The sequence below is a fragment of the Dipodomys merriami genome, unplaced genomic scaffold (genome assembly GCF_024711535.1).
Source record: "Dipodomys merriami isolate MVZ:Mamm:240054 unplaced genomic scaffold, mDipMer1.0.p SCAF_1, whole genome shotgun sequence".
Lineage (NCBI taxonomy): Eukaryota > Metazoa > Chordata > Mammalia > Rodentia > Heteromyidae > Dipodomys > Dipodomys merriami.
In genome coordinates, this window is record NW_027202270.1 from 25252434 (window position 1) to 25277125 (window position 24692).

At 35.8% G+C, this 24692-nt stretch overlaps 1 protein-coding gene across 10 annotated transcripts in view; it reads right to left on the reverse strand.

Annotated features, from left to right (window-relative positions):
* The window catches only part of Pikfyve (phosphoinositide kinase, FYVE-type zinc finger containing), an 83443-nt gene that overhangs the window by 13156 nt on the left and 45595 nt on the right, over positions 1–24692 (reverse strand). For all 10 annotated transcript variants that reach the window (XM_070018363.1, XM_070018382.1, XM_070018390.1 and 7 more), the window contains 17 exons: positions 24407–24547; positions 23533–23659; positions 22128–23284; positions 20462–20562; positions 18837–18908; positions 17851–18022; positions 15681–15859; positions 13762–13875; positions 13017–13125; positions 12750–12904; positions 11427–11517; positions 7520–7580; positions 6527–6664; positions 6079–6199; positions 3345–3440; positions 1518–1601; positions 637–734 (listed from right to left, as the gene is read on the reverse strand). In XM_070018363.1, the coding sequence (XP_069874464.1) occupies positions 637–734; positions 1518–1601; positions 3345–3440; positions 6079–6199; positions 6527–6664; positions 7520–7580; positions 11427–11517; positions 12750–12904; positions 13017–13125; positions 13762–13875; positions 15681–15859; positions 17851–18022; positions 18837–18908; positions 20462–20562; positions 22128–23284; positions 23533–23659; positions 24407–24547 (3016 nt within the window). The remainder of the gene's footprint in view (positions 1–636; positions 735–1517; positions 1602–3344; positions 3441–6078; positions 6200–6526; positions 6665–7519; positions 7581–11426; positions 11518–12749; positions 12905–13016; positions 13126–13761; positions 13876–15680; positions 15860–17850; positions 18023–18836; positions 18909–20461; positions 20563–22127; positions 23285–23532; positions 23660–24406; positions 24548–24692) is intronic.

Here is a 24692-nt window from a genome sequence, read left to right on the forward strand (position 1 = left end):
CTTTCTGCAATGGAGTTATGTCAAATAATCCTTATGTGGTTATAGTGGAAAATAAAGGAGGTAATATGTAACAATTTACTTTGATAGTGCCAATAATACTATAAAATTGAACATGTAAGTTGCAATTACATTTCATAGGCTAAGAGATATAATCAAGTTATAGATTATATGCTATCATATAATGTTCTAAACTTTAAGTTCTCAAAAAACAGATTCCTGGGGCTGGGAAGGTGGCTCAGTGGTAGAGTGCTTGCCTTGCATACATGAGGCCCCGGGTTCGATTCCTCAGCACCACATAAGCAAAAAGAAAAAAGCCGGAAGTGGTGCTCTGGCTCAAGTGATAGAGAGTTAGCCTTGAGCTGAAGAGCTGAGGGATAGCACCCAGCCCCAGAATTCAGGCCCCACGACTGGACCCCCCCAAAAAATAAAAAGAAAACAGATTCCTCCTTCTTTTGCATACATTAAATAGCTTTTAGGAATTTAAAATTCAATAATTTGAACCTATACTTAAGGTAAAAAAGATGAAAGGTAAAACATATGGAAAATGAATATTCAAATATGTTTAAATTCATTTAATGAATGACATTCATAATCATAAATAAAAGAAATAAAGTATTTATACATTTGTAAACTTACTTGGTTGTGGTTCTGCTTCTGCTGTACGATTTGTCTGTCCTCCACTCATTTCAGGTAATCTAATAGGGCTGCTACTCTTTGGTCTGCTATCTAAAACACTAAAATGAAAAGCAAAGGGAAGATTGATTTTAAACTATTCAGACACGAAATAGCAAGTATACTAATTCCTGCACGAATCTACCCCTCAACTAATCCCTCCCACAATATAAATTCTCTGATTTATAACTTAGATAAATATAAATTATAACATGGAAGAAAAAGTCTTAAAATATCTACTGGAAAGTAAAATACTATAATTATAAAGATGAATGCAAGATGCACAAAAGCATCTTTGTAATATTCCCCCACTGCCATTAGAATTATGTAAGTACCCACAAGTCAATTATAAAAGTATCAATTTTTATTTTCCCCAAATTATCCATATTAACTTTTATTTTGTCAATTTAGTACAGTTGGAAAAATCTAGTTTAGTAATGAGCCTTTAACCACTTCATTCTAAAATACTGAATATCTAAACTAACTCTTTTGAGCGCTTTTAAAGTATTAGGATTTTTAGTTACTATAGAAAATTCACAGACACCTAAAATTATAAAGCCATGCAGCAGTATATTAATTGCATTAATTTTCTAATTTTAAATAAAAATAATAACTTACTGTCTTTCTTTTCAAAAGTGATATAAGTTTAAACTTGTAATATGTACGTCAATTGGCAAAAGTAAGAGACTAAAGACTTGTCATACTTAAATTTTATTGTCTTGATTACTGGTTAAAATAAATGCCATTATCTGGACCAAACTGATCATATGTTATAACAAAAACAAAAAGATATAAAAATGATGAGACAGCTAAATTAAGATAGACTTTAGTCAATCATGAATCACCTATTTGTTGGAAGCCCTTCTTCAGCATTGTTCCACAGAGTTGCTTTAGACAATTCTTCTAAGGCATTTCGGTATTCTTTACAACTTTGGGTAGAAATAGATTGAAAAAGGTTAAATGTTAGCCTCTTCATTAAAAATATATCACAAGCTTTAGAATAAGTTTAATTCTACAGAAACATTAAACAAATCCATCCTTAAACAAATACATCTAGGTTACCTAACAAAAGTGATCAAGCAGAAGTTCTATGAAGAAAGCCAGTATCTTCACAGAGAATCAAATAAAAAAAGACTTTTGATAAAGGAGGATCAATAACCTTAACAATGATCAAAAATGCCAAGTTACAAGCCCTAAGGATGTAAACATCTAGTAGAATGCTCATCTAGCATGTTCAAGGCCCTGAGTTAGACCTCAGAACCAGAGAAAGAATGAAAAAAAAAAATCTAGTTACTAATAGAGTGAATAACTTCAGGCTTCTGGCAAGTTAAAAATATGAAGCATGAAAATTTACCTTTACCACAATAGAGTAAGGAACTTAAGAGCGCTTTTCTACTTAACAATACTAAATTTTAAGAAAAAGCTTTTTCAGGGGCTGGGAAGGTAGCTCAGTGGTAGAACGCTTGCCTTGCATGCCTGAGGCCCTGGGTTCTATTCCTCAGCACCACATAAGCAAAAAAAAAAAAAAAAAGCCGGAAGTAGCGCTGTGGCTCAAGTGGTAGAGTGCTAGCCTTGAGCTGAAGAGCTCAGGCCCAGATTTCAGGCCCCACGAATGGACCCCCCCCCAAAAAAAAGAAAAAGCTTTTTCATATTCTATGACTGCCCCCCAAATAAAGCCTTTTAGAGAGCAGCCTTAAGGTCATGATAGATAAAACAAATTTCATAGAACAAGAAACAAATGGTACAGTGCATTATTTTTCTAAGACACTTAAGGGAAATGACCTAACTAGATACTTGCTTCCCAACAGTAAAAAAAAAAAAGTTTTCATTTGATACTTTTCATCTATTAATGAGTTACATGGTAAGAAGCTAATATTGGCTTCATAAAAGATAAAAATGCAAGGATAAAATAATAGCTTCTGGACTCTAATAAAGGAAAATAATTTCTATTATCCAAACAGTAAATTGTAAATCCATAAAGGAAGCTGTATACAACTTGTTTATCCCTGTAAGTTCAATACCACATTCTAATGTTTGTTGGATAGATATATTTTGGCCAATATCTGAAAAGAAAAATGTTCATTTTAATCCCTCATCTTAGGAAAAAACTTAACTCAATACTTTTGACTCTACTTAAACTAAGTTCAACGAACTCTAAGATAACTTCTATGTCTAAGAAGCTGGGGTTTTTAACATATTATATAAACATTTCTAAAATTTGATACTTCTTTGAGATACATGATAAATTATGTAAATTAAAAGTCAAACAAGTCTACAGAATAAGGCAAAGAAATGTTTCCTAAATAGGAAACTTTGGCTTAGTATCTATAGAATGCAGGAAAAAAATCATTCTCAGATGACATAAGGTAGGCATATTCCAAGAAACAAAGTAAGGGATATAAGATACAAACATAATTAAAACAGAGAGAATGGTTAGAGATAAGGATTAGTAAACAATCTGTCTAATCAACTTAGTTATAAGAAACTTGCTTAAAAGTCATGCTAGCTGTACATCATTATTTGGGTAGAGATTTTGAGGTTTGAAGAGAATAAGACTATCATGCCTAAAGGATAAAGTTTTGCTTATATTTAATCATCATCCTTTATGTGAAAGATCCCCAACATAAAATACATAGATATAACCATATGACAATAAGTCTCATGACTAATACCTGAGAGCAAATGCAATGATGGAGCTGGGTTCTTTCTCACAGACTGCGATGGGTACCCGTTCATGCTCATACATTAAATAGTGTTTATCTGGATCACTGTTCAAATTTTTTAAAAAAATCAATTAAATAACTAAAAATAATATCAGAAGAAAACCAAATATAAATGCATTAACACCAGTAAATTAATTAAAATTAATTACCAGTAAATCTCAGGACAGTGATATTAACTAAATAACACACAATAAGAATACGTTTAGTGATTCATGCTTATAATCCAAGCCGAGGCTGAGATCTGAGAATTGCAGTTCAAAGCCAGCCTGAACAGACAAACCCAAGAGACCCTTATTTCCAATTAATTAGCAAAAAGCTGGAACTAGAGGTGTGGCTTATGTGGCAGACTACCAGCAGTGAGTGAAAAGGCCAAATGAGAAAACAAGTAAGCCAAAATATATGAAGATACTGAGAAGATAGCACGAAAAACTTCTGAAGGCAGTGGGAAAACACCAGAAGTAGGTTTCAAATCAGGCTCTGGCCTAGTCACTCCCAACAAAGCTTTCTTTATTGTCAAGACTTTAGCCATATGAGTCTCAAAAATAACTCTAAATAAAAAAAAACTCTAAATGTACAATATTTTTCTATTATAAAATTTGAAAAGAAAAGTATTTTAGGAATTGTGAAGAAAACCTACTATTAGACATAACAAAGTTGCTCTACTGTTATAACATAGAACTCAATGGTGACTCCATTTTAAATCAAATTTTGTTCCCCTGATTTCTACTCCTACATTCCTTCTCATTTCCAGTGAGCCCAACACAAAAAAATGTTCACGTAAAAACCTATGTAGGTTATTATAACTCATCATTACTGCTAGAACAGGAACACAATTCCAGTGGATTATATACTTGAATTATCCCCTTATAACTAGCAATGCATTTTTAAGACTATAAGACCAACAGATGTAGCAGTACATCATATATACGAATTCACAAATATACATATATATATACACACACTATGCAACATTATTTAATGCTTTCTTCTATTCATATATGATAATGATTACATGTCAGTAAATTGTGTCAAATGACATATTATATGAAATTTAGAAATCAATAAATACCTATTTGTAGAGGAAAATATAGCAAAATATGTAAGTAATAAATCTAGGGAGTTTTTTAGTTATAAGAAAACATAAGACTCCACATAGAGCTCCCCTATGACCCAGCAATCCCACTTTTGGGCATTTACCCAAATGATCACAAACAAGACCATACTAAAGCTACCAGCACAACTATGTTTATGCAGCATTATTTACCATAGCTAAGATATAGAACCAACCTAGATTCCCCTCAGTAGATGAATGGATCAAGAAAATGTGGTATATAAGAACAAATGTAAAAGTAAAGATGCAGTAAAAATGAACTGCTTGGTATTCATTATTCATGTATATCAAGCACAGCAGTAAACAAAAAGCCCCCATGTATTTAACTTTTTTTTAGATTTTTTTTTTTTTTGCTTTTGTGATTTTTTTTTTCTTTTTTGAAACTTGCCTAACATGCATGTGGCTGTGAAAACAGTTAACAGGGAAATAACCTGAGATGATGGCTAGCTTTGTTTAATGCTTTAGGAAATTTTCATGAACAATTCAAGAATAATTGTTAAGAAAACATGTATTAAGTTCACGTAAGTGGAATAAAAGTTTTATGAATGGAAAAAAAAAATGTGGTATATATACACAATGGAATTCTATGCCTCCATCAGAAAGAATGACATTGCCCCATTTGTTAGGAAATGGAAAGGCTTGGAAAAAATTATATTAAGTGAAGTAAGCCAGGCCCAAAGAAACATAGGTCCCGGGCTGGGAAGGTGGCTCAGTGGTAAAGCACTTGCCTTGCATGCGTGAGGCCCTGGGTTCAATTCCTCAGCACCACATAAGCAAAAAGAAAAAAAAAGCCGGAAGTGGTGCTGTGGCTCAAGTGGTAGAGTGCTAGCCTTGAGCTGAAGAGCTGAGGGACAGTGCCCAGGCCCAGAGTTCAGGCCCCACGACCGGACAAAAAAAAAAAAACATAGGTCCCATGTTTTCCTTTATTTGCAATAACTAGTATATGTCTGAGACAAGCAGAAACGGTCAGATAAGTTGATGTTAGGCAAAGTGAACCCCAAGATAAGGACTCAAATGTTTTTTTTCTTTCTTGCTATTGTTTCTAACAGATTTATAAGATGATTTCTTTGTTGCTTTGTATGTCCCTCCCCCACGGTATTTGATGTTGATATAATTTGTGGAGGGGAAGGGAAAAAACAAATCGTTTAAATAGGGATTCAGGTGGACCCATTGCAACAATGAGATGTACAAGTTGTTATGTTGAAAAACGAACTTTACAACTTTGGCAGGGCGGGGCGGGGGAGGGAAGGTAGAAAGGAATGGGAAGGGGAAATAAAGGAGAAGGCAACAATGCTTCATAAGAAATGTACTCATTACCTTGCCCATATAATTGTAGCCCCTTTGTACAGTATTGTCACAATTTTTAAAAAAGTGGAAATATTTATATTTTAGAACATATTAGACTAATTCTCACTTTTCCCTGAAAAGTCCATTACTAATGGAAATGGAAATAAGATTTATTTCATTCAAAGACTTTTAAATATAAAAAAGGAAAAGTAAAGTTTAATCTGTTTTTTTTTTAAAGAAAACATAAACATCCAATTAGCCATTACTTTTTTTAATAATACTTACAAAGGAAATGGAATAGGATTATAGCTATTTCCTGGAAGCAAATTTGCAAAGATGGCTTTCATGGTGGACTTTTCCTTTACTTGGCTGTCTGTGGATCCCAACAAATGTCCATCAAACACATCTAAAGTAAAGAATACTCTATTTATATACTGACATTTCAGGAAGAATAAAAAGTAAAAGTGTCAATTTTAGTACTTCTTTTCCTTTGGGGCTGATATACACACATCCCATTAACAATTACATCTTAAATTTCTGACAGGAAAAAAAAATGATTCTTAGCGGATCAAACAGAAAGTGATAGTGAAACATACACTGCATTGATTCCAAGGAGCAGGTCTTTGCCCTTACATTTTTACCTTCTCTGAAACAGAGAAGGTCCTACAAGCAATGATTCAATCAGGTAGCATCCATGAGGGAATGAGGTATGGTATGATCTAAACTGCTGTACCTTCAGAACCACTGGCTGTGTCAAGTTCAGAAGGTCCTCCTACAGACTGCTCAGCCAGGACTTCTGGTGGAGAAGGCAAATGGAGATGGGTAGAACTGGTGGAACTCTGACTGGACAGGGTAGTCAAGAAGCGATCCTCTATAGAAAACACAATTTAAAGAGTTATTTTAAAAACATTAAGTCTTAGCTGTTACTAATATTTTTAATGTTAAAACACATTTCTATTTCCTAAAATACAGAAATTTATTTTAAAAATTATTTAGGTTGTGTTGGTCAAGTCATAGAAAAACACATAAAAATCCAGAAAGGCTGTATGACTAAAACACAATCAAATCTAGAAATGTCAACCAATTCTGATTCTATCTAATATTTTCTTTCTACTATACCAAAAAGTCTATCTAACAATCATTCAATTTAATAGTAACTAAAATTACGACACTGGGAAAAATTGTATGCTGATTCTGCAGAAAGGAATAAAACACTAACTTATAATTTTTATAGAAAAATACCCAAAATGATTAAGTTCTTGTTCAATAAAGGTAATCTATGTGAATTCCTCACAAAGTTTCTATGATGTTACCAAGTAATTCAATGAAACACTATAAAAGATATCTTAAGTCCAGAAAAGACTTTAATGACATTACAAATAGAAATTATGTTCTAAGATGTTCAACAGTACAACTTAGAATGACTTAGAAATAAGCAAAACAAAAATAAAATTTCCATTTTCTTTTCTGTTTCTTTTTTTCCTTAACAGTACATCTATCCATATTTTACATATTTCTATATCCTAATGTATATTCTTACAATAAGCTATAGGATAGGCTGATAAGAACTACAAAAAAAATGATGTCTATGTCTAGGAACAACTGCACCAGGAAGAAAATGCTCAAAATATGATCTTTAAATATTAGGAAAATTGATAAACACTTGATATATTAAGAAATTTCTTTAAATACAATAGCAAGTTGACACTAAGATTCAATGTCCAACCTTTTTCTCCATTTTGAAGTCCTGGAGAAATATTCCGTGGAGATGTGTCCATTGCACTTATCTATAGAGAAATACATATTCTGCTTTAAAGAAATATTAAAATCACATTTTTGTTTTGTCTAAGCCAGTGAATCTTAAGGTTTGTTTTTTTTTGTTAATCTCAGGACCTGTTAATATTCAAAAGTTAGAAAGTCTACTAATCAATTCCAATAGCTTTTAGTTTCTTAGAAATTAAACCTAGAACTTTTTAATGTAGTAACTCATTTAAAAATGAATTCATTATATATAAACATGAGTATAATACTGATTAAATATACCTATTTTTCAAAAATAAAAAAATAATGACAGAATATCATTGCTTTAGCATTTTATAAATATCTTCTTTGTCTATCTAACTAGAAAATTGCTAGATCCCTATCTGACTTCTGTATTTAGTATGTTGAGGTTAAAATGCTGACTTCATACAGATACACAGTTAATAAAGAGAAAACTTGTAGAACTGTATTTGAAGCCTGAAGAATCACACTTTGTGAATATTGTTCTAAACAGTAGTTTACTTCTTGGCATTGAAACTATTAGAAATATAAGGATTGTCCATTAAGCCTAGAATTCTTTTTATTATCTCCTGAACCATCTCTATTCCTATTATGTACAGATAACATATTTCTACAATAACTATCAGCCACACATACAATTTAATTGTCATTTTTTATATTACTAATTAATCAAATCAGAGAGAACTCTCTGGGTACCTAGCTTCTTACAATATGCGACACGATAGTCTTAGTTTGTTAACTCAAAACCAGCATCTACTCCCTTAGCAAAACTTACTCTCTCCTTTGGGTTGTTCTTCATAGACTTATTTTTTTATTTTTTATTTTTTTTGTCAGTCGTGGGGCTTGAACTCTGGGCCTGGGGGCTGTCCTTCAGCTCTTCAGCTCAAGGCGAGCACTCTACCACTTGAGCCACAGCGCCACTTCTGGCTTTTTCTGCTTATCTGGTGCTGAGGAATCGAACCCAGGGTCTCATGCATGCAAGCCAAGCACTCTACCACTGAGCCACCTTCCCAGCCCTGACTTTATTAACAAGTTCTGAAAGTACTGTACAGAGGGGTTACAATCACATGAGCAAAGTAATGAGTACATTTCTTATCAAGCATTGTTGCCTCCTCCTTTGTTTTTCCCCAACCATCCCTTCCCTCCCACCTCCTCAACTACATTCCCCCCTCCCATACCCTCCTCACCTAAACTGCAAAGTTTTTTCAACATAGCATTTCATAGACTTTTTATACCTGGTAATAATCATTACCATGGGATCCCATGATTCCTATCAGCTTCTTTCTCAGTAGACAATGGATCATTACTATAAGAGCTGTGATTTTTTTTTTCACAACTGAATGCCTTATAACCTAGAAAAATGTCCACTCCAGCCAGGTATGGTGGCTTATAATCCTACTATTTGAGAGGCTAAAGCAGGAATGTCACAAGTGTGAGACCATACTTGGCTACACAGCCCAGACCCTGAGGAATGAAGCAGAAAGAGAAGGAAAGACACAAGGGATGATGAGAGGAGAGCGGGGGCGAAGGGGGAAGAAGGGAAGGAGCATGGAAGGACACCCAATCTACAAGGGCAGAAACTGTGATATGAATAAATATAAAGCCAGTGCAACAGAATTTTAAATCAATTTTCAATCTTTCAAAAAGATGACTAGAAGTAAGCCAGGCCCAAAGAAACATAGGTCCCATGGTTTCCCTTATTTGCAATAACTAGTATATGTCTGGAACAAGCAGAAGAGGTCAAAAGCTATGTACTTATGACCATATAAGATGATGCTAAGTGAAATAAACCCCAAGATAGGGATACAAGAGGTTTTATCTTTGTTGCTGTTGTTTTTAATGTACTTACAATGTACTATGTGATTTTTTAAATTTTTTATATGTTCTTCCCCCATGGTATAACCCCTGTTTTCACTGTATTTGATTCCGTTACCCTACATCTTGTAATTTTTATCTATTTTTATAATTTGGGGAGGGGAAGGAAATAAAAAAATGCTAAAATAAGGATACAGGTTGGCCCATTATAACAATGAGATATATAAGACACAACGTTAAAATGAACTTTACAACTTTGGGGGGGAGGGAGGAGTTGGGGAGATGGGGAGGAAAGGATGGTAGGGGAAAACAAGGGAGGGGTAACAATACTCCATAGGTAATGTACTCATTACCTTACTCATGTAACTGTAACCCCTCTGTACAGTATCTTTACAATAAAAAATATATTAAAAACAAAAAACAAAAAAAGATGACTAACTACTGAGTGATGTTAATACTTTTAATTCTGTCTACTTATTATAATCTAAAGAATTTCCATTATTAGCTATCATTCAGTATCTTCAGAGGGAAAGAAAAAGACCATGAAGAGTCTGTGATAATCATTAACAGCCCTGGACTGGTTGACTGATACTAACATACAGATGATCTTCAATAACCTTATTCTTACCCTCTTCTAAACTTTAGGGAAATGGTGATTCCTACACAGTTATCTAAGAGATAAGGCAAAGTCTCTGCAGAAGGAAATAAAACACTAACATAATTTTTATAGAAAAATACCCAAAATGATTAAGTTCTTGTTCAATAAAGATAATCTATGTAAATTCCTCACAAAGTTTCTATGATGTTACCAAGTAATTCAATGAAACACTATAAAAGACATCGTAAGTCCAGGAAAGACTTTAATGACATTACAAATATCCAGTCAGAGTTCCACCAGAACAGAAGTCAACATTGCCAGCCCCTGGTACACACACCCCTCCCTCCATCAAGTACCAATTTAGGTACTGGTTGATATGAAGGAATCTCACAAATATAGTTAAAATAGAAGTATATATAGGTCTAACATAATCATAAGCTCTTAAATCTGAGTATATAAATCAGAGATGGAGAAAGTAAGTAATCTGATGCAAAAAGGGGCAATTGTTGTTGAGGTTTTAAAATAAGAATGCCGGCAGTGCCAAGATTTTAAGAATGGTCTCTAGTCAATAACCATCAATAGAACAGCTCAGCCTTATCACTATTAGGAACTGAATTCTGCCAACAATCTGAATGAGTTTGGAAGAAGGGCCTCAAAAAAGACAAATGGCAAAATGCTGAAATAAGGATACAGGTTGACCCATTGTAACAATGAGATCTACAGGACACTATGTTGAAAACGAACTTTACATCTTGGGGTGGGGGGGGTGGAGAAGTTGGGAAGGTGGAGAGGGAAGGGATGGTAGGGGAAAAACAAAGGCGGAGGTAACAATGCTCGATAGGAAATGTACTCATTACCTTACTCATGTACCTGTAACCCCTCTGTACAATATTTTTACAATAAAATATATACAAAAAAAAAAAAGACAAATGGCCTAGCTATAACTGTTGATCTGAAATTTGTGAGATTCTGAAGACAGTACTCAACCATAAAAAGTACGAAAAAATTTAAATATTTTTGAATGCTAAGCAAGAGAAAACTAATAGTTAGAAAATGTCAATTAGGTTAATGAGTAGAATGTGCTCAGTTCAGAAACATTAAGAACTTTTCGTTTAGGCACAGAGAAAGAACACACAAAACTGGAGTAAAAAAATAAAAACCCTACTACTCTGAGCATATACATATTTTTCTTTGTATATCTTGCTGTCATTATTAACATTACCTTAGTAATGTTAGTAGATAATTTACAAATATTTTTAAAAAATTATTTGTAATACATTTTGTTAAAGAAATCCAGACACATATAACTTGAAACATACTTTAAGATGAAAACCCATACTTAATATTAAAACATATTCAATGACCACTTCTTAGCAGTAGTAAATAGAATTAATTGTATTTTTGTTGATGAAGAACCACACAAAAGACTACATATTACCTTGCTTTCTTCCCCTTGTCTCAGTCTTCCAGGACTTGGAGGAACTGAAGGCCGCTTTCTGCCTTTTTCCTGTTGGAAAAGGTCCTGCAACCTATAGCCAAAGGTAAAAGAAAAATACAATTTTAGTTCTAATATTCTGAATTTGAATTATATTTTAAAGTTGTTTAACCTGAACTAAGTTCTGTCATATCAAATAATCAAAAGTACTTGCTAATATAACTATACTGTATTTGTATAAGAATAGCAAATTACTATAAGGAAAAATATTTCTTAAAAATTTCTAATAGAAAGCTGAAAGCTGGTGGCTTACACCTCTAATCCTAGCTACTCAGGAGGCTGAGATCTGAAGATCATGGTTCAAAGCCAACCTGCTCAGGAAAGTCTGTAAGACTCTTATCTCCAATTAATCACAGAAAAAGCCAGAAGTAGTGTTGTAGCTCAAGTAGTAGAGTGCTAGCCTTGAGCAAAAGGAGCTTAAGGACAGCACCCAGGCCCAGAATTCAAGGCCCAGGACAGAAAAAAAAAAGAAAAAAGAGATGTGTGTTTATATGTGTGTCTCTATAGCAATATATTTGAACTTTCTAACCTAAAGCCAATTATTACTAATAGCATACTAACACTAATGATTCAAATGTGTCAAGTAAGCTATTTCCAACTTTGGTTTTTGTATCTTCATAAATGGACAATTAAAGTGAGGCACCAGTGGCTCACACCTGTAATCCTAGCTACTCAGGAGACTGAGATCTGAGGATTGCAGTTCAAAGCCAGCCCAAGCAAGAAAGTCCATGAAACTCTTATCTCCAAAATCACCAGAAAACTGGAAGTGGTACTATGGCTCAAGTGGTAGAATGCTATCCTTGAGCTAAAGACCTGAGAGACAGCACCCAGGCCCAGAGTTCAAGCCCCATGACTAACAACAACAAAAACACATAAATGTATGATTAACAGATTGGCTTTTTTTTGGGGGGGGGGGGGGCGGGGGAGTCCGGACGTGGGACCTGAACTCTGGGTCTGGGTGCTGTCCCTCAGCTCTTCAGCTCAAGGCTAGCGCTCTACCACTTGAGCCACAGCGCCACTTCTCGGTTTTTTCTTTTTGCTTATATGGTGCTGAGGAATTGAACCCAGGGCCTCATGCATGCAAGGCAAGCGCTCTACCACTGAGCCACCTTCCCAGCCCTAACAGATTGGCTTTTAAAGAATGAAGAAAAAGGGGATAAGAACTCCCCCCCCCCAAAAAAAACTCGAGAATAAATGTAACTATAATCAAAACTTTAAATTTTAAAATATCATGTCAGATGTTGACAAAAGATTGTAAAGTAGTACCTGTTATTCCAAGCTTGTAACACTTCACAGAGGCTTTGTTTCTTGGCAATGAGTGACTCAAAGATGGATTGCAGTTGCTGAGGGGTATCTACAGAGGAAGACATAAGCCTTGCTTGCATCTTCTCAATCCAGTTCTTGAACTCACCTTCTTCCATCTAGAAGGTAACAGATACAAATTTGGCACACAGAGGTCCTATACAGACACACAGTTAAAGACATTCTAATAAATTAAATCAGTTGGGTTTTTTAATCAAAGCAATGAGTTACCTCTTTTTGTGCAAAGATATCTTCCATTTTTTCCTCTCTTGTTTTGCTAAATGTATCAGTTTTCAAAGATGCAAGTCTTTCATCAACAGCTAGATATACCTGTGCAACTCTTTAAATGAAAGGAAAGAACATTATTAACTTTAAAGGAGGCAAAAAAAATTTTATGTCTCACATAAATAAGGGAAAAATGTTATATACAAATATAAACTGAAAGTTCTAATTTTTAAAAAATCACATATAATTTTGTTGAGAAAAAAAAGACCTAAAAGGATATACTTCAAGATTATAATTTATTTGTATGACTGAGAATTTATTTTTCAATACATTTCTGTATTATTTACATTTTTTCTCTTTTCACAGCCAGCATATAATATACCATTAGAAAAATAAAGCTATTTACGTTTTCAAAGAATGTTAAACTTGATCATTTAAAACAGCAGGTAGACCCATTCCAACAATGAGATGTACAACTCGTTATGTCGAAAACAAACTTTACAACTTTGGTGGGGGGGAGGGGAGGAGTAGGTGGGGGGCCGGGGGGAGGCTGGGAAGGGATGGGAAGGGGAAACAAAGGAGGAGGCTACAATGCTTGATAAGAAATGTACTCATTATCTTGCTCATGTAATTGTAACCCCTCTGTACAGTATTTTCACAATAAAAAAAAAGAAACCTCTCACAAAAAAAAACGCTATAAATTGTAGACATTATTAAACAAAACTGGATGGTTGAAGAAACTGAAACTTACTTCTGAAAGAAGTCCTTGAGATCCTGAAGAAGGGACACTTTTAATGGAGCCTGACGTTTAATGAATATTTTGGGGAGTGGAACACATACTTCCAGAAGCCGAATGGGAGAATAACTGTGAGTTGAAAATACAAATAACAGAAAAATAATAAATATTTCAATACCTTGAATCATATTCAGATGGTCGATTAGATCCTAATGCAGCATTAGAGAAAATAAACCGTCTATAAAATGACATTTTAAAACAAAGATATAGAAGATAACTATTAATCATTATAAAAATCTCCCCCAAGCCAGGTGCTGATGACTCACGCTTATAATACTAGTTACTTAGGAGGCTGAGATCTGAGGATCACAGTGTGAAGCCAGCAAAGTTTGTGAGACTCTTATCTCCAATTAATCACAGAAAAAGCCGGAAGTGATGCTGTGGCTCAAGTGGTAGAGTGCTACCCTTGCAAAAAAGGAGCTCAGGGACAGCACCCAACCCCAGAGTTCAAGGGCCAGGACAAGTTAAAAACAAAAAAAAAACAAAAAAAAATCCCCAATTGTGGAAAACTTTTCTCGTTGCTTTATAGCTATACTGTGATACCATCATTTACCCTTTTGAGGCTATTCTTACCTGTTGGGAAAACAAAAATGACTTTACTATAAACCTTCTCTATGTATGAGGAAAGAGAGGCCTCTTTATAATTAGCTTAGTCATAAGTGTTCACTACCTCCCCAGATCATGAGTCTTCATGTCCTTTTCACATGAGGTATAAACTAGTAAATGATCTGATCCAACGAAGTTTTATTGGTTAAAGTTCTTATGTAAAAAAAGTAATAAGCTCTAATTAACAAATGTTTCCTGAGGGTGTATTATGGCCAGAAACTTCCAAAAATTCCAGCTCACATAATTCAGAAGTGACAAAGTTTGGTAATAAAATATACAATATTTAAGACATGTAAGAGTGCTATGGAAGAATAAAGAAAGAAAGAAGAGCATAAGAAGGTTGTTAGAGCAGGTAAAATCTGAACCAACACTCACAGGAAGTAGGTACACAGCAGGCAAATATCTGGGGGAAATGTACCTCATGAAAGAAAGATCAGGCCCAAGGCTCACAGGCAGAACCTATGACATAGCTGAGGCCCAGCCAGAAAGCCAGGGAGGCTACACCAGAATGAACAAGGGAACCATAGTAAGAGCTAAGAACAGAGAGGCCTTGGGCAGCCAGAGCATACAGGAGCTTACACACCAGTAAAAGGATTTTGGTTTTCACTCAGGGCAAAACATATATCCTTTGGAGGAGTAAACTAAGCCTAATTTCCTTTAACAAGATCATCTGATTGTTGCAATGAGCATCAGCTACAGTAGGGGTAAGACAACCTGAGACTACTACAATCATCATAGTGAAAGACAGTGGCAGGGCTGGGAGTGATGAAGTGTCAGAGTCTCAATCTGTTCTCAAGGCAGAGACATTCACAAATTATTTAGCACCATAATAGTGGCTACCCTTTGAACAGAGAATTCTATCTTTACCAGAGTAACTTATTACCTTTATGCTAATTAGTACCTTATCCAAAACTGTGACACTTTCAGATGTCAAAACAATCATTAAAAGACCAGGAGTAGAAAATTGACCATGGTTCAAATCATGAATCTATCTCCTACTAGCTTGATAAGTAAATGAAATACAGTATCATTATCCTCATGTATGACATCTATAAAGTTTGTAAGTAAGGATAATGATCCTTTCTTGTTTCTTAGGGAAGGAGTAATTAGTACTAAAGCTATTAGCAGAGTCTGATCTGGCCCTGCATATTTGCGAGGGTGAAAATAGGGAATGACACAGATTCACTCACAGATTCAATCTAGTAATAAGGAACTGTTAAAAAGCCTTCAAAGAATGTATAATATATAACAACCCTTTGACTTCTTACCTGAATGATGCCACCATTTGGTTATAAGAGAAATACTGGTGATAATCATGGTGGATAGAGTGACCACAGGGCTCAGCATTGGCTCTCCGTGTATACTGGTGCCCATAAAACCTAAGTTCCAGGTACTTTGCAAATGACATAGACCAGGATTCATTGGATAGAGCAAAAACTGGTGTCACCTGGAGTTCAGGAAAAAATGATTGATATACTATAAGAAAGTATCTTCTTAAGTGCATTTTCTAATATAAACAAAATATTCTGGCTGAAGAAAACCAGGGGAAAAAAAACAAACCCTTTAAAGGTCATTGAAGAAAGAGAGCAATGACTACATGTTTGCACTCTTTCCATGTGTAAATACATAGATAAAGGCCAGTGTATTTGTTTAAAAACACTTTTTTGTAATTAACTTCATAAGTTCTTTATCTACTTAGCAATGTATCATGTTTTCCTATGTGAATATTCTTTTTACAATTTTTTAAATGGCCTCAGATTATCCTCTCCTATAGGGAGCACACATCTGATGTGCCAGAGACAAGATTTTCTGTTTGAACTATCCTCCATGAACATCCTTGCCTACAAGTACTTAGAAATAGCCAAAATTATTTCCTTAGAATTAATAAAGGTAGAAATCATTTCATCAAAAGGCATTGGGTTAATGGTCTTGGATACTTTTACCATATTCACTTCTCAAAAACTGTACTGACACAAACAACAACAATACATGAGAACAGCATTTTCCCTACTTTCTTACTAATCCTAGGAATTAATTACAAATCTTTGAAATATAACTTATTTTCTTTTCCTGTCATCACTGGGGTTTGAACTCAGGGATCTGTGTTTTCCAGGCAAGCACTCTACCAAATGAGCCATGACCCTTTTTGCTTGGTTAGAGATAGGGTCTTGTTTTTTGCCTGGTCCATGATTCTCCTATTTACACTTCCTGCAGTGGCTGGGATGATAGGTTCATGCCACCATATCCAGCTTTTCTTGTTGAGATGGGGTCTTGAGAAGTATTTTGTTCAGTGGGACCTAGAACTTTGATCACACCCCTCTCATGAATCCAAGAACTGGTTGAAATAGGGTCTCATAAACTATTTGTTCTGGTTGGCTTCATGAAATACAAATTGTGTGTGTGTACCTGGGGCTTGAACTCAGAGCCGTGTGTGTGTGTGTGTGTGTGTGTGTGTGTGTGTGTGTGTGTGTGTGTGTGTGTGTGTGTGTGTGTGTGTGTGTGTGTGTGTGTGTGTGTGTGTGTGTGTGTGTGTGTGTGTGTGTGTGTGTGTGTGTGTGTGTGTGTGTGTGTGTGTGTGTGTGTGTGTGTGTGTGTGTGTGTGTGTACCTGGGGCTTGAACTCAGAGCCTAGGCACTATCTCTGAGCTTTTTTCCTCAAGGCTAACACTCTACCACTTGAGCCACAGTTCATTTCAGGCTTTCTGGTGATTAATTGGAGATGAGAATTTCATGGACTTTCCTGCCCTGGCTAGCTCTGGACCATGAGCCTCCAATCTCAGCCTCCTAATAGTTAGAATTATAGGCATGAGCCATAGTCACCTGGCTGAAATATGGTATCTTTAAAAAAAGAAAAAGAAGAAAAAAGAGGAAGACATTTTCCTAACTGATACTGGGTTTCATTTTTACTTTGATTCCTAGTTAGTACAATTCATCTGCATATTTGTTGGCCATCTGTATTAAATTCCTTTGTCTTTGCCCATTTTCTTCCATTACTGTGGCTTAAAGAAATCTACCATTAAGTATTTTTATTTGGTCATCTATGTTGTAACTTTTCTTACTTTATAAGTGTCTGCTGCCCTAGAAATCAGAAGTTATTTATTATTCTCTTTTCATCCCTAGGGCCAAGCACAATACCTGGCACATAGGTGGTTCTAAATGTCTGCTCAATGAATAAATATAATTCAGAATTATCAAGATACAATCTCAATGTATTTTCTGAACAAGGCCTCAGTATTTTCATTTAATGACTGATATATTCCTAAAATATAATCTTCAAAAGGCACATATTAGATTGAACATATAGTACAGGAAAACTTTTTAAAGGGCCCAATAACAATAAATTGCAAAGTGGTATAGACCACTTACTCCCTACCCCCAAAACAGAACTATACAAATAAAAGTATGTCATATGAAAATTACAGTAACAGAGTATATTTACCTGTTTACAGATTCTGCACCAAGAATATGTGAGAATTGTATGCTGGTATCCAGGTACTGGGGAATCCAACTCCTTTAGGATTATCTGCACGCAGCCTTGGCCATGGACAAAACGCCGAATGTGATGCACCATAGGGGTATCACAGAACATGCTAGGGCACTGATAAGAAGGCCTGTGACAAACAGAGAAACGCAGAACCATTGTCAAGGTATCTCAGCATCTCTGTTCTTTTTGAGTTGATGTCCTTATTCTTACATGACACCTCAACATCTCAAGCTATATTTTTCTAAGAGTGTGTAACAGTGCTAAAACTTAAACTGAGGTCCAGTACTTTCCTTATTTTGCATTTGAATCACTGTAAAAACAGACATCCTGAAGAAGTCTTAGGTATACTAGAGTAATTAGATAGGCAATTATATAGGAACTTACTGTTACAAGATATCCCGGTCTGAACATGAAATAGATTCTGTATGAATTTCTATGATCTGATTTGAAAGTGAGGCACACAAAGTACTTTATACTCACTCTTCTACGATTCTGCTTAAAATTCTGGACTTCAAAAATGGGTAATAGTAGCTCATGTCTGTAATCCTAGCTACTGAGAGGCTGAGATCTAAGGACCAAGGTTCAAAGTCAGCTCAGTCAGGAAAGTCTATGAGACTCTTACCTCCAATTATTCTCTTACCTCCAATTAGTCACCAAAAAAAAAAAAAAAAAACAAGAGGTGGAGCTGTGGCTCAAATACTATAGGGGTAGCCTTGAGCAATAGAAGCTAAAGGACACTGCCCAGAGCCTGAGTTCAAGCCCTAGGACCAGCACACAAAAAAGTGTAATGGATGGAACTGAAGGCATGGCTCAAGTGATAAAGCTTTAGTCATGAGTAAAAAAGCTGAGCAAGAGAGAGGCCCTGAGTTCAAGCTCTATTACCAGCACACAAACACAACAAACATGGGCAAATAAAGCATAAGGTGGAATTTAGCTCTTACCTGAAACAATATCGTTCTAAAAATATTCCTAATGTAAGATCATTCTTTCCATAAAATTCCATTGTTACAATCCTAAAATAAGACATCAGTTGTAGAAAGAATTATGACAAAGTAAACACTTCAAGAGTCTACATATTCTGATTATTAAATGAAGTATTAAAGCAGGTAGTATTGATTTAACAATGAAGTGTTAAATCAGGTAGTGTTTATTGCTGCAATAGAATAGGTTTCACTGCATCCTATCCAACAAGTTTAGACTAGCCCTATTATATGTATCTCTCCTGGTCCATTAGAATCTTATAAAAGTAATGAAGATGCATAAACCATAAGACTGATTGAGTAAACCTTACATGTATTAGGAAGAGACAAAAGTTTTCTTTACAAAACTTGAATCCCTGTCAACATAAAAGAGGGCTCTGTCTCCTGCTACCTAATCCCTACCTTTATTAAGCATGGAGAACAACAGTTCTTATTCTAACGAAAAAGCCAATTCTTAACTTTATGTCTAATTTATAAATGCCCACAAATAAGAGAGTTTGGCCATATTGAAAGTCACATCTTATGCAAGTATTGTCCTGAGGAGAAAATTCTTATAAATTTCCACATTCCCAAGTCTGAAGTATACCTGTTGGAGCTTTACTCTTCTAGAAGAATTGTTGATCTTACCGCTGTAAGTATTTTCTCTTGGCAATAGTACAACAAAAGTACTGTGAGCTTCTACAGTGCTTGCTTGTGTGTGTGGTGCTAATGATTACACCCACAGCTTCAGACTTACTAAGTACAAACAACTGAGCTACATCCTAAACCCCTCCATATTACTTTTTCAACTGAAGGTAAACTATGAAATACAAAGCTATATAAGACTACATGAAATTTTTTGGCTATTGTTTGAAATATTGTAACTTTATAAAATATATTGTTTCTATTAATTTACCTGAAACTAAGTCTTAAAGTAAAACCTATTAAGGTTGAGGGGGGCATAATACAGCTCAGTAGCAGAGTGCATGGCTAACATGCGCTAAGTCTCAAGTTCAATCCCTAACACAAAAATAGTGAAGCAAAAATGACTATCTTTGGGCTGGGAAGGTGGCTCAGTGGTAGAGCGCATGCCTTGCATGCCAGAGGCCCTGGGTTCGATTCCTCAGCACCATATAAGCAAAAAGAAAAAAGCCAGAAGTGGCGCTGTGGCTCAAGTGGTAGAGCGCTAGCCTTGAGCTGAAGAGCTGAGGGACAGCGCCCAGGCCCAGAGTTCAGGCCCCATGACCCGACCCAAAAAAAAAAAAAAAAATGACTATCTTTGAAAAATGATGCCTGAAGGAAAACCTGCATGTTATCAACATAAACTGGTTGTAAGTTGTAGAAATAATGAACTAAATACAATTTTTGTTTTTGTTTTTCAAAACCTAACTTCTGTCAATTGTCTCACTTTTATAAGTAGAACTTCTCTTCTATATCTCATTATTTTTTACTTGTACCTAACATACTCTCATTCACTTCTAACCAAAGACAACCTTTATATTTACTTCACAATTTGTAAGTCCTTTTGATTCCTTTTTTTTCTTTTTTTTAGAAGCCATTGGAATTTTGTTCCTAAGTGCAATGATGTAGGGAAAAAAGGATCCTACCAAGGACTGACACAGGCACTGGGAGCATTGCTGGATTGGGCAGATGAGCTGCTGAAGAGCACACACAGCCTCTGGTGGTTAGCAGGATTCAGACAATCCACCTGAAGAAGGAACATATAAGCAACTGGAATTGAATACGCACTCCCATACCATACATGCTTCTAACATGAAATACGTTTCTCTGTAGTAATAAAGCTTCCTATCGTAACTACAGGCATTCTGGTGAAGATTTAAAACTATAAGAAACTAGAAGTGGAGCTGCCAATCTTGAGTATAAAAGCCAATCAAGTGAGGCCTTAAGTTCAAACCCCAGTACCAGCACCAAAAAAAAAAAAAAAAAAGAAAGGAAGGAAAGAAAAAAAGAAAGGAAGGAAAGAAGGAAGGAAGGAAGAGAAAGAGAGAAAAAGAGAGAAATAGAGAAAGAGAGAAAGAGAGAAAGAAAGAGAAAGAAAGAAAGAAAGAAAGAAAGAAAGAAAGAAAGAAAGAAAGAAAGAAAGAAAGAAAGAAAGAAAGAAAGAAGAGAAAAACAGACAGACAGACAGGACATTGGGTCTCTTGGGAAGGATGATCTCAAAACCTTAGCTTAAAGTTAAAAATACAAAAGGACAGGCTGGGATTGTAGCTCAGTGAAAGAATGCTTGCCTAGCATACTTAAGGCCCTGGGTTCAACCCCCAGCACAGCAAAAATAAATAAAATAAAAATACACACAAAAAAGCCTAAAAAGATTGCTTTCTTAAATACTCATTATTTTTATAAAAATCTCATTAAATTATCTTACAAGAACAAGTTAACAAGTAAAAAAATTAGCAGTGCCCCTATTGATTACCTCCATGACTACCAGTGAAACTGCATGTCTTTTTGTCTTATTAAAGGATTACTTCACCTCACCTAAAGATTTTGTTAGCTTTATTACTGTCATTATCAATGTGTCCATAAACAAATCTTTTTAAATTACTCATACCTTTTATTTACCTAAGAATTACCTTTCTATAAAAAAAAAGGCTACTGGTTAAATAATGTAAAGTGTGTCATGTTAAAAAAATAAATGAATTTAACATTTTTTTCAAAACATATCTATTTCCTACAAGCTTCTATGGCTCCCATTGCTACCAACAAAAGAACCAAACAGGTATGGTGGTGCACAACTGTAATCCCAGCACTTGGGAAGTTGAGGCAAGAGGATCCCAAGTTCCAGACCAGCCTAGGTTTTGAAACAAGATGCTGTCTCAAGAGGGGGAAAAAAAATCAAGGATGCATCAGCACATCTAAGCCATGCTGACAGAATTTATAAGCACACTTCCCCTTACATCAGGGTTCTTTGTTTATTATAAGAATCCCAAAGCCCACTTACTTCATGATCCTACTTTACATTAGAAGCTAGGAGATTCATGGGTGGGCAAGGTAGGGTAGTGTAGGCCAGAGTCGGGTAGGGTAAGGTAAGGTAGGGTAGAATAGGATAGCTTAAGGTAGGGAAGGAGCTAAGAGCTAGAATAAGATTGGGATAGGGCTAGAGATAAAAGTAGGAATAGGACAGAGAGCACAGGAGAAGACAATGTTTAATAAACTGGCATGCACTTTATCATACTAATATATTTCAACCCTGCCATAGCAGTTTTTCCAAAACATTCTAAATTTATAAGAGCACCCAAAAGTTGCCTGGCTTACCTTTGTTGACCACAATGCATCACCTGGAATGAACCCTCTCTCTTCATCACCCTCAGTTTTGTTTCCTGATTTGCAACTTGCAGTACCTGATGCATCCTTTGAGTGAGCAAAAGGGTCTGAATGTTTTGACTGAATTCTTCCTCCTCTGGCTCTATAATCAGCCAGCATTCTACCCAAACTCTGGCTATCACCCAGATGCTCAGCTATCCTGGTGCTCAGTAGCTCATGAGAGGGCAAGACTTGAATAGACTTGGCCTGGACACTTCCATTCATACCCTGAAGTCCAGAGAGATCCCTAAGCAGCTGTTTCTTCCTCCTGCTCTCCATTTCTTTGACCTCTTTATTGAGAAGAGGAGACCAATAAATCTGCTCTGGAAAATAGTCTCGAGTAGAGCACCTCATCCCCTTTTCAGTTAAAAGAAAAGGTTCCCGGAATGTTATAACAGGGGAGATACAGAGGATCACATCTTTTAATTCCTGTTTAAAGGCCAAAGAATAAGTCTTCCGGTTATCTTCACAGGAGGTGACTTGCTCAGTAACATACAATCCAGTGTCATCCTGTAGAGGGTCTCGAAAGGCTCTCATCTGGCTTTTGGGATCCTGTTGATCATCTGTTGGACGCAAAGTCTCTGGTTGTTCACTGACTACAGTGTCCTGTTGGTCCACGTGGAGGGGCAATAATGATTCAGGTACTGATTGAAAGAGAGCACAGGGGATTCCTGCTGGGCAAGTAGCTGTGGCATATTCTTGGTGCTTCAAAGAATTAACAGCCTGTGGAACACTTTTATTTTCTTGCTCACTCTTCTCAAAGGTAATCCTTGATTCCAGAAAATTGCTATCATCAGAGGACACAGAGTCAGGAAAGCAGTCAGGATCCCGGGGGAGGGAGCTTCCACTACACTGCTCCTGTGTGGCCTCCTCATCCCCTTGTCCCTCAATAAGAGAATGGAATGAAGGGCTCTGCATTAATGTAGGAGGCATAGCAAATTCATCCATGAGGAAGGAGATTTCGAGTTGAGAATGATAAGCTACACATATCATAAATATTAGGATCTCTTTAACTCGAGCCAACTCATAATCAGAACCTCCTCTGAGCTTAACTGTACAGCCCAGGTGCTGGGGACAGCCCTCAAAAAACATCAGCGTTTTGGTTTGTTCTACAAAGAAACAAACAAAAAATTAAGAGGCTTAGATGACAACCCCGAAGTACAGTCAGAATTAATTCACAATATTAACATCTACATAAGAAAAAGCCCTTGTGGGAATAAGACCACAGATACTTATCCTCTCTTCACCGTGGCTAATAGATATTTCCTAAGTACTGTAGTACTGCAATGTGTATTAGAAAGTAATTTATTTCTTCAGATCCCCATTATCAAATGAATTTTTGCTAAGGATGACTCACCATTAGGCAGCTGAAATATCTGCATATAAAATTTGTGACAAGTACCCAGTTGTGGTTTCGTGAGTAGCTGGTCCATGGACATCACTAAATCACCTTGTGTCATCCGGCTGATTCGTTCTAAAACTTGCTACAATCGAAAAACATTACATTACAAAATTGGATATGATTAAAAACCACATGAACTTGAAAAAGTAACAGGAAAATTAAAAACCCTCCCAATAAACTTCCAAAATTTTAATAATTTTAACAAAAACTTTTCGCTCCAGACTGACAAAGAAACAAACTGTAGCCTGAGAATTTTCCTGCATTCTGCAGGAAAGCTTTTCAAGGAAAAGAACATTTCTGCTCATATCATTCCCCAACACAAGTAAGAACCAACAAATACATACTCATTAAGTAATTCCACACCACGGTTGGCATTACAGATACCTATAATAAGTGTAACAAAAATAACCACACTTGGGGCTGGGAAGGTAGCTCAGTGGTAGAGCACTTGCCTTGCATGCCTGAGGCCCTGGGTTCAATTCCTCAGCACCACATAAGCAAAAAGAAAAAAGCCGGAAATAGTGCTGTGGCTCAAGTGGTAGAGCACTAGCCTTGAGCTGAAGAGCTGAGGGACAGCACCCAGGCCCAGAGTTCAGGCCTCACGACCAGACCCAAAAAAATAAAAATAAAAATAAAAAATAACCACACTTCCTTCCCATGTGAGATTCTCAAATCTTAATGATGAAATAGCTACCATGCTTTCTGTCTCATTTTCAATGAATATGATGCAGCAAAGAAATATTCTTGCATATCTACCATATGTGAATACAAATTTAAACGCTGTAATTTTTAAAAAGTAATATAAAAATAGAAAAATAAGAACACTTACTGACTTTACATTAATGACCAGAGTAATGCCATGTTCCAATAACATATCCTGGGCGATTCGAGACACTGTTTTCTCAACTAGAACCAATGTAGGTCGAACATCAACGATTCGTTGAACATAATTCTTCAAAAATTCTCTTTCCTGAGTTAGACAAATCAGAAATATTATATCTAGTATGATTCAGGATCTGGACATATTAAAATACTATGACTGGGGCGGGGCTAGAAGCATGGCTCAGATGGTAGAATGCCAGTAAATGAATAAACCATCAGGAACCTAGATCGTG